Source organism: Myotis davidii, unplaced genomic scaffold (assembly GCF_000327345.1).
Source record: "Myotis davidii unplaced genomic scaffold, ASM32734v1 scaffold134, whole genome shotgun sequence".
Taxonomy (NCBI): Eukaryota; Metazoa; Chordata; class Mammalia; order Chiroptera; family Vespertilionidae; genus Myotis; species Myotis davidii.
This window is the reverse complement of record NW_006288853.1, coordinates 3,107,295-3,122,207: the sequence shown is the minus strand read 5'-3', so window position 1 is coordinate 3,122,207 and position 14,913 is coordinate 3,107,295. Positions and strand designations below refer to the sequence as shown.

The window sequence follows — 14,913 nt, the reverse complement described above, 5'->3', positions numbered from 1 at the left end:
CATACACTCAGCTCTGTTACCATCTGATGTCTTTATGTCTCCCTCCTTTATCGCCCCTCTGTCTTCATTTCATGGCAAAATTTCTTCACATTTATTTGGTGTAGATGAATGTTTAGTTCACGATTCTACCTGAGCGGCCGGGGGTCCTCTAGTGAGCGCGATACCAATCGCCTGTTCGTATTCTCTCTCGCTCTCGTCTTTTCTCCTGACCTGACCTACCTGCTGAGGTGGTGGCAGGGCTTATGGAGCTTTGCAATGGGTCTGGCCTTGGACACGTACCCCCTGCAGCCGAGCAGGTCTCTTAGCTACCCCAGATCTGTTTGGAATGGTGTCTCAACGTTGCTCTGAGTTTGTGTACAAGTAATGAGTATGTATGGGAAGTGAGGGCTGCATAGACTCTTTATTGGCTAATGGTCAGTCTTGTGCCTTTCCTTTTTTAAATTTATTTGATCAATTAGTCTTGGAATGTGCAAATTTTATTTTTTATTTTTTTCAGTTTTAATTGTAAATGAAATTTGCAAATTTTAGTGTGGGGTACGTTGGCAGTGCTTTTGTTGGTGGTTCAGAGTCCTTAAGCTGTAGAGCACTCTAATTTGCTATAAGATGCCGTAGGTGGTAAAGTGGATCAAGGATAGGTCAGTGATAGTTAACATGCCATTCAGAAGGTGTGATGCATTGCACGGAGGAAAACTTTAGAAGATTACCCGGAGTGTAATTGGTGGGTTAAGGAAGTTTGATTTTTTTAAAAGCATTTTGTGATTTCAGTTTGAATTTTATGTGATATTAACAGGGGGAGCGGTGACTTTGGCATTAAAAGAGGAAGGTTTAAGTTCTGGCGCTGTTACTTTTTCAGCTGAGCAGCCTTTGTTGAACCAGCTAACCTTGGAGTGTCCGCATCCTCATGGTGTAAAGTGAGGCCAAGGGTTCCTGCCCAGTGGGATTGGTGTGAGGTTGAAATGAGACGGACTAGTGTGAGCAGGCATTGCATAAACTATACAGCTACTCACAGAGGGATGCAGACCCTACTAGTAAGATCTCAAGAATGGAGGTGCCATGAAATTAGAGGAGTAACGCAACACAATGCTTTGTGTCCAATAGGCTTTTTTTTTCTTTTCTTTTAATATCACCCAAAGGGTGTCTTCACTTTCCATAGATCATTCTGATGGGAAGAATTATAGGACTTTTAAAGCAGGTTATTTATTGTCAAGGGAAAATGAATTGGAAAATGAAAGTAGTTCATTTAAAATGAAAAATTCCTTAAGAAGGGGTTTTCCCCTTGTCACCTTCTGAGAATTCATTTAGTTGGGAGTTCTATAAAATGATGTGGTAAAACTTTACAGAGTTTGTAAAGTACTGGCTGCAAACCAGTGTGGTACAAATGACCCCATGCGTTGGGTGTTAAAGGAGTGACCCGAGTGGAAGTGACCTAAGAAGAGGTGCTTTCCAAAGGCCACCTGCGCTTCTCCAAGTGGTGGACAGACAGCAGGGGAGGACGCCTGTTTATGGGGTGGCAGAGCGCGGCGCATTGTTCTTGACTGACTGCAGTGCAAAGTTAAGCACAGGATCTTTGTGTGTTACGTCACTGGACTTCTTACAGTGCAGGACAACTTTCCAGACAAAACTGTCACTTAACCTGCTAAATTTGTTCTTTCTGCCAAAATATATATTGATGTTACTGAAAGGGGAAAAACCTTAGTATCTTTTTATATTTAGTTTTTGCCTTCAGTCTCCACCCTGACTCACTCGCACCCTTCATTTGGCCATTTATGTCCAGAGCCATAGAAAATAAGCATTAAGCAGTCCTTACAGTTTATAGGTGAAGCCATGGCTTCATTTTAAAATAACAAACACAAAAACCAGTAACTGTATGAAAAAGAAAATTAACACACATTATCTCAATTTTTCAATTTCTTCATCTAGCATTCTTTGAAGAATATAGATAGGGTTTTTTGTGTTTTTTTTAGAAATATTTTTTTAATTGATTTCAGAGAGGAAGGGAGAGGGAGAGAGATAGAAACATCAATGATGAGAGAGAATCATTGATCGGCCGTGTCATGCACGCCCCCTACTGGGGATGGAGTCTACAGGCTGACGCTCTATCCACTGAACCAAATGGGGTAGGTTTTTATGAGTAACCCTTTTACAAGTTAGTAATAAATAAAATAAAATAAAACTTCATGAAAGTGTTATTTGAAAGCAGTTAGTCACAGCTAGTATACAGCCTTGTGTTCACATGCTTTTGATGATGGACAGGAGTGAAAATGGGGAATCTTTCTCTTTACCAAATCTGTGATATTGAGGCAAAAGTTCAGTGTGACCAGGAAGTGCTGACTAGGGAGAAACCTTAACACCTACCATTGACTCTAGGTTCTCTTAACTTCACTTAGAGGTCCTTTTGCTTATTATCAATGTATGTAGACCTTCTTGTAGCTTTGTCTAGGCCTATGAGAAATAGTAGAAAAAGTGATGTTAATATCAGTACTAATTAAGGTATGTTCTTGGCTGGGAACCTAACACAATGTCCTCAATGAGCATTCTCATTTTAGGAAAATCCATACTTATACTCTTCTTACTGCTACATGGCTCTCCAAAATAGTGGTATCTCTTGTAAGTTGAGACACTTATTTGCAAGAGAGGCTAAACAAATACTGTTTAAGAAGAGATATCGAAAATAGAATGAAAACAAGATAAAAAACCCCAAACAAACAAAAAAGAGATAGCATTGATAAATGCAGCAGGGCAAATTGTGACTATGTTGTGTGTGTGTGTGTGTGTGTGTGTGTGTGTGTGTGTTTAAGAAATTAAAAAAAAATTGATTGATTTGAGAGAGAGAGTTGTTCTACTTACTTATGCATTCATTGGTTGCTTCTTATATGTGCCCTGACAGGATCAAACCTTCAACCTTGGCATATTGGGATGATGCTCTAACCAACTGAACTACCTGGCCAGGGCCCTGACTATGTTTTGTAGAGCAGTTTACAAGGATGGGTTAATATGCTTTTCATTCTGGTTAATATGCCCCCCCCCTCATTTTCTACTTAATGAATTGATATCAAGTTTTGATACAGATAATTAATGGGACTGATTTCCTGCAGGTTTTGTTAACTGGTAGACAGCAATGGTATACCTAGGGAATAGGAATGAGCAGCTTCCTGGAGGAGTGAGTAACACTAAAAGAGAGAAGTATATTGTACTAGTAGGTTGAAAACTGATAGAAAATCAGGAGTTTATGTAGATTTGAAGACCCCAGAGCAAGCATGTCAAACTCAAAGGCTAACACGGGCCAAATAAGGTTAAGTTTATGTGGGCTGCCAAAAAACAAAAGCTTCAATTTTCATAGAAACGTAGGTTTATTTTGATAGAGACATGCTGAATACAAAGGGGCGAAATAAATGACTAATCGTTAACATAAACTAATAGAACATTTTAATAAAAATTAATTTTTTTGAACATTGACTTACCAGACACTGAATAACTGCACAAATTAATAAATGTAATGCAAATAAGCCTATTTTTTTTGTTCTCCGACAGCAAAATATTATCTGTTGCGCACACCAAACAAGTCAGTTCAGACTAATGAAGTGGCAGTCGGCTGCTAAAATATTTGGTGCTGGTCTTAGTGGAGAGAAATGGTGTGCCTGGAAATGAATGCAACACGATTATAGAAATCAGTCATTAGTGAACATTGTAGTTCGTTATTAATAATTATGTATAACAGGATATTATAAAAATTAAGTTACAAAATTTTTATTAAAACGTTTCTTACATATGGTTATATTGAGTGGGCACAAAAATATTTGTTGTGGGCCGCGGGATTGATGTGCTTGCCATAGGGACTTCCCTCCAGGGTGTAAAATCCTTTGTTTTCTTTTGGGACTGCAAACATGCATCTGGGCCAGGGAATAAGAGTTAACTTCTCCAGAACTATATGGCATTCGGAAAGCTAATGTTTGCTGTTTCCATATTTTATACAGGTAGTAAGCATTAATAATGTCTTTCATCTTTGAGTGGATCTACAATGGCTTCAGCAGTGTGCTCCAGTTCCTAGGTAAAGCCAATTTCCTTGAAATATATCATAGGTTTCAAACTTTCTGCATTTCCTCCAGCAATTTAAGTACAAGCAGCCTTTGATATGTAGAGAACAAAATGTTAAAGTTTTTTTTTCTCTTTTAGGACTCTACAAGAAATCTGGGAAACTTGTATTCTTGGGTTTGGACAATGCAGGCAAAACCACTCTTCTACACATGCTCAAAGATGACAGATTGGGCCAACATGTTCCAACATTACATCCGAGTAGGTTTGAAAATAACAGATGACCTTTTGATATTTAAAGGTCAATATCAAGGTTGGAGGATGAATCCCCAATTGAAGTAATTCTTCATTCTTTTTTAAAAACATGTTATTATTGATTTTAGAGAGAGAGAGGAAGGGAGAAGGATAAAGAGATAGAAACATCCATGAGAGAGAATCATTGATCGGCTGCCTTCTGCACACCCACTGGGCATGTGCCTTGACCGAGAATCGAGCTGGTAACCTCTTGGTTCCTGGATTGACATTCAACCACTTAGCCACACCGGCTGGGCAATGTAGTTATTTTCCTAACTGAGACCCCAAAAGACAGCTCACTTGAAAAAAAATTCCCTATAGGACACACTCAGGTCACATACTTTATAAATCGGAACCTCTGGAACTTCTAAGCAGTAGGAGACACATTGGAGAAAAAGAAACTTGACTTCTAAAACTAATTTAAGAATGTTTTCACACTTGTATTCTTTTCTTTACAAGGTGAAAGCTTTATTAAGTTTTGCTTTTGTATTGGCTTATAATACTCATAGCTGGGCCTTGTGTGGATGGAGAAGTTTGTTTATTTCTTCTCTTTTGATAATTTTTCAGCATCAGAAGAGCTGACAATTGCTGGAATGACTTTTACAACTTTTGACCTTGGTGGGCATGAGCAAGGTAAGAAATGATTCACTGAAAAGATGGTATTGACTTATGGTTGATTTTGTACCCATCTTTTTTAAAAAGCAGTTTGTCATTTTTACCTTTTAAATTGCTTGCATTTAGGATTGGAATCTTATTACTTTAATGAAGTTGGTTTATTCCCTTATTATTTTTAAGTAATTTCCAAATTGTGAAAAGTTTCAAAAATAGAGAACTCCACTGCTTTATACCTTTTGTCCAGATTTATTTGTCTCCCTCTCTATATAATACATATTAATACTTTTCTTTAACCGTTTGTGAGTCCATCATGGTCTTTTTGTTGTTATTGTTAATCTTCACCTGAGGTTATTTTTCTATTGATTTTTAGAGAGAGTGGAAGGAACGGGGGGTGGACGGGGGAAGAAACATCGATTGGTTGCCTCTTGCATGGGTTTTATTCCTGATCAAGGGCATGTACCTGGGTTGCAGGTTTGATCCTTGGCCTCTGTCTGGGTGTGTGTGTGAGACAACCATGTGATGTTTCTCTCTCTCTCTCTTTCCCCCGCCCTTTCTCTCTCTTTCTGCCCCTCCCTCCCTCTCTCCCACACTTTCTAAAAAGCAATGAAAAAATATCCTGCCCTAACCAGTTTGGCTCAGTGGATAGAGCGTCGGCCTGCGGACTAAAGGGTCCTAGGTTCGATTCCAGTCAAGGGCCTGTAATTTGGTTGTGGGGACATCCCCAGTGGGGGGTGTGCAGGAGGCAGCTGATCCATGTTTCTTTCTCATCGATGTTTCTAGCTCTATCCCTCACCCTTCCTCCCTGTAAAAAATCAATAAAATATATATTTTTAAAAAATCCTTGGGTGAGGATTAACCAAAACAGATAAATAAATAGAGCATTGGTAACTTTTATTGTTCAGCCAAAAAATAGCCAAAAGGCTGGGAAGTGATTCAAATAATTTTATAGTCAGTGATTTCGTTAGCATATAATTACATGTATTTTATTTATTTATTACTTATATGCTACCAAGTCATATATGTAGTATGGTCACAATCATATAAAATAGCAGTGTATGTGTTTTGATGGAGGATTATAGATTATCTTGTTTTTTGGTTTGTTTGTGTTTTTTTTGGTTAATCATTACCTGAGGATTTTTTTTTTCCCATTGGTTTTTGGAGAGAGTGGCAGGAAGGGAGGGGGAGAGAGAGAGGAAAAAAACCCACATCTGTGTGAGAGAGACATTCATCAGTTACCTCCTGCATACGCCTCAACCCAGGCTGGAATTGGGCTGTAACCCAGGTACATGCCCTTGACTGGGAATCAAACTCAGACCAACGTGCAGACCAACACACTAACCACTGAGCACCGGCCAGGGCTTTTCCCCCTACAATGAGCTTGTATTACTTTCATTTGGGCTTGAAGGGGTATATGGTGTATTTTCTGCTTCTTTTTAAAAAGATTTGTAACTTTTTACAAATTTAAATTCTGAGGTAATAGTTATAAGCTGAACTGAGGCCATTTAGAGAATGCAGAACAGTAGGTGCTTTTAGACACCTGAAGTGGGAATTGTGTATTATTTGGTGTGATAATTTAGCTTTCAGGTTTTGATAGAGTAAGAAGGGAAATGTGTTCATGTACATAGGTTTGTTTGACTGAGGAAAATTTACTTAACAGAAACAGTTTTTCATAATAGCCTAGCCACTATTATACAGAAGTTACTAAAATACTGTACATTTGGAAGTTTCCTTTATATATATGTAACTTAAAAATCTAACTATTATAAAAGTAGTCTAGACTCAATGTAACAAATTTAGTATACAATCAGCATACACATATGGAAAGTAAAAGTGAAAGGTTCCCCAAACTTCTTCCCAGCCCCTCTTCCGAGGCAACCATAGATATAGAGATTCTTTCTTTCTTCTTTTTTTTTTTTTTTAAATATATTTTATTGAGTTTTTACAGAGAGGAAAGGAGAGAGATAGAGAGTTAGAAACATCGATGAGAGAGAAACATCAACCAGCTGCCTCTTGCACACTCCCCACTGGGGATGTGCCTGCAACCAAGGTACATGCCCTTGACCGGAATCGAACCCGGGACCCTTCAGTCCGCAGGCCGACGCTCTATCCACTGAGCCAAACCGGTTTCGGCTAGAGATTCTTTCTTAGTTATCCCATTGAAAGAACCAGAAATGAATGGCTTAGAAATGACAATATAATTAAAGCATTGCTTCCTAAACCATTATCACTTCATATCATAAGCAAGTAAAAAAATATTATAAGCACCCTGGGTTGAATAGGGGAGACCGAGGTGATTGGCCTGGAAACTTGAACCACCTGTCAGCCCAGTCTCCCTGAGGGCTGAGCAGATGAGTGTGTCACTACACTTACACATGAGTTGGTTAAGAACTAACTTGGGACTGAAGTTATATGGACAAGTAATGGGCATTATGATATTTTAACTCAGAGGCTGCAAATGAAAATGGCTCCAGGGGCAAGGAAGGTGATTTAAGTGAGTGAAATGAACTGGGTGTAAGACAGTAAGGAATGGTGGGAACTTTGACAAACTCAACAGCCCAGACCTTATCCAAAGGGGCATTGGGTAGGTGGGCATGGGGTTGCCAGATGTTGCAGTTTTGGAGAAAATTATGCAAAAACCCCTAGTTTTTGAGTTTTAAAATCATTTAGTTCATGGACCATCAGTTTATACCTCTGTTCTGACTTTTAATAATGGCTAGAGTTGGAAAATCATATGGAGTTTAACTCTATTGAAACCTGGCCAAGATTTGACCATTTCATAGATCATTAGATTATTCATTTTCAAAATGGATATTTTTTTATTGATGCAACTACGAACTTTGTCTTTTTAGCACGTCGGGTTTGGAAAAATTATCTCCCAGCAATTAATGGGATTGTCTTTCTGGTGGATTGTGCAGATCATCCTCGCCTCATGGAATCCAAAGTTGAACTTAATGTATGTTGATATTTTTTTCCTCTCGTGGCCTGTATTTCTTTTAAGGAATACAGCTCAGTAGTGCCTATACTTAAACTTTCCAGTTAACATTTGATAAAGGTCCTAGTTAAGAAAGAAAGTGTTTTAAAATCTACAACATTGCTTTTCAATGTCCTAAGGATGCTCAGCTTGCACTTGAGTAAATTAATTCTGTTTATATCTCTCATAGGGTGACTCTATGTCCAATTTGCTCAGGACACTCCCCAGTGTATGCCTGTTGTCTCATCATAATTAATGCCTTTCCCTTTCATATACTACATATGGTCACTCTTTATGAAGTATTGGCATAGTGATACCTAAAAAGGGATTAGCATTAGTTCTTTACATTTTGAGTCTGCCTTCTCAGGTTGTGCCTACCCACCTTTGCACCGAATGACTTGCCAGACCGTAATAGCCTCTTCTCAGTCTTCAGTTTTGGTCATGTGCAGGGTTTGATACTATTAAGGACTCACTTCAAGTTTTCTCCTTTCTCAATATTGCATTTTCTTGGCTTGACAATTTCTATAATGTTGCCTTCTTTGCCCTGTGCCTCTTCTTTCTCTTTGATTTAGAACTGTCCCTTTGCATTCTTGTTCCTGGAAATTTGAACATGTCTCAATTTTATTTGTAAGTACGTTTCTTGAATCTATACTCTTGTGTCATGTAGAACTGCCTACGGGGCACTCCTTCCCTTACTTGACTCCTTGGCACTGCCATTCTCTCTTTTTAAACTCCTCTTTACATTCTTGGTTTTTTCCCAGGGTCTAGACTTGCTTCTAGGCTGGTCCGGGCTACTCCCATTCCTTCATTTGCTACAGTGACTCCCAGATGGATTTCTTTGGACTATACCTCTCTTGAGCTCCAGCCTCATACATAATGCTGCCTATTAGACAACTCATCCTACCAGTTCTGTTCTGAAGTGGAACTATTGATCTTCCTCCCCATCTATCTGGACATGTAGTCCAGAACCCTGTGAATTACTGTAGATTTCACCACCACCCTGCCATATACTGTAATAATGCTAGAAGGAACTTTCTCAAGACTTATCATTGCCTTAATATCCATTAATAGATCTCTATCATCTTCAAAACAAAATCTACAAATCTGCATAGCATATAAACTCTTTCAAGAGCATGCTTCTGTTTATTTCACTAGCTACTTTTCTGTTGCTTACCTTGAACTACATCTCAAACAGTTTGCCCTCATTCTCGAGAATACAGAAGTGGCTATCCTGCCTGGCTTTCTCACCTGATCCCCTACCTCCTTTTGCTGGTAAATTTGAAAATGTCCTTGAAGAGCATTCAGAGTTCAGGCATGACCACTTCTAGGAGTCCTTCTTTTACTTCTCAGATTATTAAGACTCCATCTCATTAGTGTCTGTTGTCTTTCCTGGGTTTTTATTTATTGGTCTTTCCCACCAGACTTTGAACTTAAATGGTAGGGACCTTGTCTTACTTCTTTGCACCTAGCAAAACATTGGACACAGGCATTTGTTAGCATGAATCAATGACTTCCTTACTCTGATTTTGTCATTTCCTGGAACTTAACCCCTTCCCCGGCAGAAACGTGTATACACGTTTTCACAAAATGTTCTTTTTTCAGTCGTCGACGAGTATACTCGTCTAAAAACTTTACCTTCAAAAACCAGCTACATACGTACCATTCTAAATAATTTCATCTAGAAACTTTCTGAGGAAATACTATTCTTAACCACAAAAATGGGAAGAAAAAATAATTACAAACTGTTTTCATAACCAGCATCAAAAATACTATATAGAACCAAAATAAAAAAATTAGTCTGAAAAAGAAACGTTTTTAACAAAAAAATTATTGGGGAAGGGGTTAAATGGTCAAAGTATGTTCACATTTATCCATTCAACTCTAGTCTTTCCTAGCTTTTCCTTTCAGTAAGAACTAGACTCTCAGTGTAATGTTGTGATTTATAAGAAATATATTTTTATCATCTGAATGACCAAATATGTTTCTCATATATATTTGACCTTTATCCATAGTTCCTGGCATACAGTTCCTGGAATTTTCTAAGTAAGGGGAGCCACATAGATACCTTCAGTTATGGTAATGAGGTAGATTTTAGACCTCACCGATGGATGAGGCTGGTTGCCAGGAGACCCAACCAGTCAGAGGTGGGAACTTTCAGCCCCAGCTCCTGACCCCCAGGGAGGAGAGAGCGGCTGGAGGATGAATCAGTTGCTAGTGGCCAGGGATTTAATCAATCATGACTATGTAATAAAGCCTCTATAAAAACCCAGAGAGCTTCTGGGTTGGTGAACACTTGGAGATTTGGGGAGAGTGGTACACCTGGTGAGGACGTGGATGTTCCTTGCCCTTTCCCCATACCTTGCCCTATGCATCTCTATTTTCTGGCCTTTTATAGTCAACCAGTAATCCAGTAAGTAACATGGTTCTCTGAGTTCTGTGAGTCATTTCTAACAAATTAAACCCAAGAGGGGGGTTATGGGAACCTTTGATTTATGTCCAGTTGGTCAGTGCAAGTGATAACCTCGACTTGCTACTGGTGTCTGAAGAGGTGTGGGAGTCTTGTAGGACTGAACCCTTAACTTGTGAAATCTGATGCTTATCTCCAGGTAGATAGTGTAGAATTGCTTATATTCTTCTTTCTATTTCACCTATTCTAGTCCTGTCCCTCCTTCACTGAGCCAAACCAGCTAGGGCTCCTGTCCCTCCTTCAGAGCCTAGTTTAGGTTCTACATCCTTGCTAAGACTTTCCTCAAGCCCACATCAGCATTTTATTTCCCTGATTGCCTTTCAGTATTTATAGTCTGTCCCCATTCGTTGTGACACTTAACCATGCACTTGCCTTGCTTTGTTGACAGATGTGTGAACATAGAGTGAGGATTTCTTGGCGAGGGGGCTGTGTCTTACCCTCCCTTTTGTATCAGTCAGTGCATTTTGCACACACTGGGCACTCAGTGAATACTTGGGAGTTCCTGTTGTCATTTTAGAGCCTCAATAGCCAGAGAATTCATGCTTCTAGGACTGCTCAGTGGCTAGCCCAAGGATGGTCTGTGTGTGAGTGACTTAACTCAGAACTACGGTTGGGGCAGTTCTGCTCCTTGTAAACAGACACAGCCTTAAGTTGCCATTGTTTTGAAGCCATTGGGGGATTTTAGCCTAATGTCAAAGTATTTTTAGGGACTTTTTACCTAATATTAAGAGAGTTGTAGATAATGTCCAGAATAAACTTTGAGTTAATCACTCAAGTATAAAGATGATTAGATTTTCACTTTACATTTGCTGCCTTTTAGACAAATGAAAGTCAAAGTGATTTTCATTATCTGGTGGCTTTTCTGGATCCTCACTTTTTTTTATCTTGTCTTCAGGCTTTAATGACTGATGAAACAATATCCAATGTGCCAATCCTTATCTTGGGTAACAAAATTGACAGAGCAGATGCAATTAGTGAAGAAAAACTCCGTGAGATATTTGGGCTTTATGGACAGACCACAGGGAAGGTAAGAGAAAAATCTTTAGAGGACATATAAGGGGAATTCACAGCTTTGCTATCTAGAATTTACTTGTTTTTCTAAAGTTTAACTGGACTTAGGATTTGTTGCATTACAGGTAATTTGTAGACTATGAAGGCTGGAACATGGTCTTTTTTTTTTTAAACTATTTTCTAATGTGATACATGAGAATGAAGGAAATAGTGCAAATGGCAAACTTAATATTTGAGGACATATAAGGGGAATTCACAGCTTTGCTATCTAGAATTTACTTGTTTTTCTAAAGTTTAACTGGACTTAGGATTTGTTGCATTACAGGTAATTTGTAGACTATGAAGGCTGGAACATGGTCTTTTTTTTTTTAAACTATTTTCTAATGTGATACATGAGAATGAAGGAAATAGTGCAAATGGCAAACTTAATATTTTAAGAATTTTTAAAAAATATATATTTTATTGATTTTTTACACAGAGGAAGGGAGAGAAATAGAGAGTTAGAAACATCGATCAGCTGCCTCCTGCACACTTCCTACTGGGGATGTGCCCCCAACCAAGGTACATGCCCTTGACTGGAATCGAACCTGGGACCCTTGAGTCCACAGGCTGACGCTCTATCCACTGAGCCAAACCGGTAGGGCAAGAATTTTTTTACTCTTTAAAGTTCAAATTTTTTTTTATTTTTTAAACATTTATTATTCTTTTTTTTTTTAAACATATTTTATTGATTTTTCACAGAGAGGAAGGGAGAGAGATAGAGAGTTAGAAACATCGATGAAAGAGAAACATTGATCAGCTGCCTCCTGTACATCTCCCACTGGAAATGTGCCTGCAACCCAGGTACATGCCCTTGACGGGAATTGAACCCTGGACCTTTCAGTCCGCAGGCTGACGCTCTATCCACTGAGCCAAACCAGTTTTGGCTCAAATTCAATTTTTAGAAATCTCATTTGAAAGAACCTTTAAAACCAGAAATCAATTTTCTTTTAACTGGAGATTTCAGGTTATGAAGAAGAGTATTCATTTATCTGTATCACTTTCTAAGCATTGAATTCAAAGCACTGGATTCTTGGACTGTTATCCCCATTCTGAAGATGGAGCTCTGACAGTGGTTTGTTCAGGTTCTCACAGCAAGTCAGTAATAAAAGCAGGAGCAGGGCCCAAGTCCAGATCAGTAGATCATGTTGTCTCCAGTTAAAAGAAGAAAAGTATGCTTGAGAGAGAAAATTTAAATCAACTATAATTAAGCATGAATCCTGTCCTTTTCAGCTCAGGATTTTGGCATATTTAACATTTAAATTTTCGTTTTCTGGAATCTGTAATGATTTTTTACTTTTATAGATGCTTCTTTTGCCCCTTGGTTACCTATTTCTTTCCCGAAATGCTTTCTCTAACTTGTTCAGTTTCTCTCTCTTGCATGAGAATTACACACACAAATTCTTAATTTCTTCAGTATAACTTGTTATTAGTGTATCTTTCTGAATGTTTGCATTAATGAGAATATTTCTAAAAAGTCCCAGACTTCTTTTGTCCATCAAAGAGCATGCTGGTTCTGTGGGTCCCAGTGGCCTTTTCCTTGGTTTGCTGCCATAGCTGGCCAGTGAGCTTTGGTGCACTTCTTAGGGAGAGGCTGGGAGTAGGACTGTGCTGCTTCCTCTATCCTGAAAGTATGAAGCCCTGGGGAAGTCATTTGTATGGCCTGGACCACACTTTTTAAAATAATCCCTCCTTAGAGTTGCTTTTGAGGAATGGGGAAAGTGATTTTTGTGATCACCCTTTCAAACTTTGCACCAGGAAGGTGCTAACAGGCCTTTCTTGATTTTGCCTCCCTTAGGGAAATGTGACCCTGAAGGAGCTGAACGCCCGCCCCATGGAAGTGTTCATGTGCAGTGTGCTCAAGAGGCAAGGCTACGGCGAGGGCTTCCGCTGGCTCTCCCAGTATATTGACTGATGTATGGACAGTGAAAATAAAAGAGTTTTACTTCTCTGGACTGATCCTATTCACAGCCTCCTCATGAACTTTTCTAATAGAACAAGGAAAGCTCTCCACAACCATGTCTGGCGTTGAGAAGCCAAGAGTCTCTGTCAGCTCTCTCTTCTCCCAGTGGTGACATGTGCTCTTCACACTGTCGGGAGGTCACGTTGCCCCATGTGCTGGTGCAGGTCAGCAGCCCAGGACTTGGAAGCTGGCAGGATTTGCCGGGGAAAGCTGTGCGCCATCATGGGGCACCTGAACAGAAAAACACGTCTCACCACTGAGGTTGATTTCAAAAGAAAGCAATTCTATTTTTTAAAGAAAGTGTTGTTTATGTAATTGGTTTCCCTTCTAACTTTTTGAGTTTACAATTTACTTGGTCCAGAGTTTTCTATTCCTTTTTTTTTTTTTTAAATCTAGTGAATGGCATTTAGATACTTCCTAAAATTATACAGAGGTACATGTTGGAGGCCAGAGCTCAGTCAAGTGAACACACTGCTGTTGAGTTAGCAGTTGGTGGAAGAAGCTCCCCTGCCTAACTGTCTGGAGTAGGTGGCATCACCTTGTGCACAGAGAACCGGAAAAGGGCAGGCCTGGCCTCGCAGTTGCAGGTTCCCACTGTGGCAAGCTGGGGCTCTTCGGCCTCACGGAGTGCATAGCAGATTGTTCACTGCAGGGGAGGTCATTATACAGTGGGTCATTGTTATTATCATTACCTATAACGTTACAAATTTCAGCCAGTCTCTCCTTGGAATTGTGGTTTCATTTCTCTTTGTAGCACTTTTTTTTTTCTTCCAGTTATAACACGTGACTTTTGCCTCAAAATAGAGTTGAGACCATCTCCCATGTTGTCTTGTACTGCAAGTGTGTCAGTTACTTTTGCACAGATTTTAGGGGAATTTTTCCAAATAGGAGAGTCAAACAGGACATAGGTAACAGCTTAAGGGCTCTTAATTTTGTGATTTGAGAACTTAAAAATCTGGTATTGTAACATTTGGTTTAATCTGGGAAGGATTTGCTCAGTGGACTATAAATTTTCCACTTGTAGCATTTGGTTTCCGGACTTTTCATGAGCTTTTTTCTTTTAAATCAGTTACCAATTTTTTTGGTGTTTAAAGATGTTTAAAGGTTAACATCTTTTCCAGAATTTTATTTTTATGACATTGCCTTTCTCCATTCCAGAAATAAGCTGGGAAACTTGAATTCAAGAACTTGGTGTAGCGCTTTCCCTTTTGAGCCAGCATCACTTATTGTCCGCAAGCACTCAGGACAGAAGCCGCCGCACCCCCAGCAGTGTGATGAGGAGGGTGTTTATAGCTTTCCATTTCTCAATGCCATGGGTGAAATTGGGTTTTCTTGATCTTAACCAGTTTTCTACCCTTGCAGTAAAAGATGACAGGATGGGAGGTGGTCTTAAAATGGGAGAATATCTTCATTCATTTTTCCTTTAATGAAAAATTAGAGGTGGTTTCCTCAAAATTGAAAAATTGTGATGATGATGCCGATATGCAGATGATTGAATTCAGTGGATTCTTTTACAGTAAG

General features: G+C 39.2%; 1 protein-coding gene across 1 annotated transcript; it reads left to right on the top strand.

Annotated features, from left to right (window-relative positions):
- Positions 1-3,940: 3,940 nt before the first annotated feature.
- SAR1A (secretion associated Ras related GTPase 1A) lies at positions 3,941-13,393 on the top strand. The gene is made up of 6 exons (XM_006760934.2): positions 3,941-4,048; positions 4,174-4,293; positions 4,894-4,959; positions 7,791-7,894; positions 11,275-11,406; positions 13,228-13,393. The coding sequence occupies exons 1-6, from the start codon at positions 3,991-3,993 to the stop codon at positions 13,342-13,344; spliced, it is 597 nt and encodes a 198-aa protein (XP_006760997.1). The 5' UTR covers positions 3,941-3,990; the 3' UTR covers positions 13,345-13,393.
- The last annotated feature ends 1,520 nt before the right edge of the window (positions 13,394-14,913 follow it).

Bases quoted from the DNA above. Each gene is read 5' to 3' on its own strand.
- SAR1A (XM_006760934.2), top strand. From the start codon at position 3,991: ATGTCTTTCATCTTTGAGTGGATCTACAATGGCTTCAGCAGTGTGCTC. The intron at 4,294-4,893 runs GTAGGTTTGAAA...ATAATTTTTCAG, and splicing joins TGTTCCAACATTACATCCGA to CATCAGAAGAGCTGACAATT. The intron at 7,895-11,274 runs GTATGTTGATAT...TCTTGTCTTCAG, and splicing joins AATCCAAAGTTGAACTTAAT to GCTTTAATGACTGATGAAAC.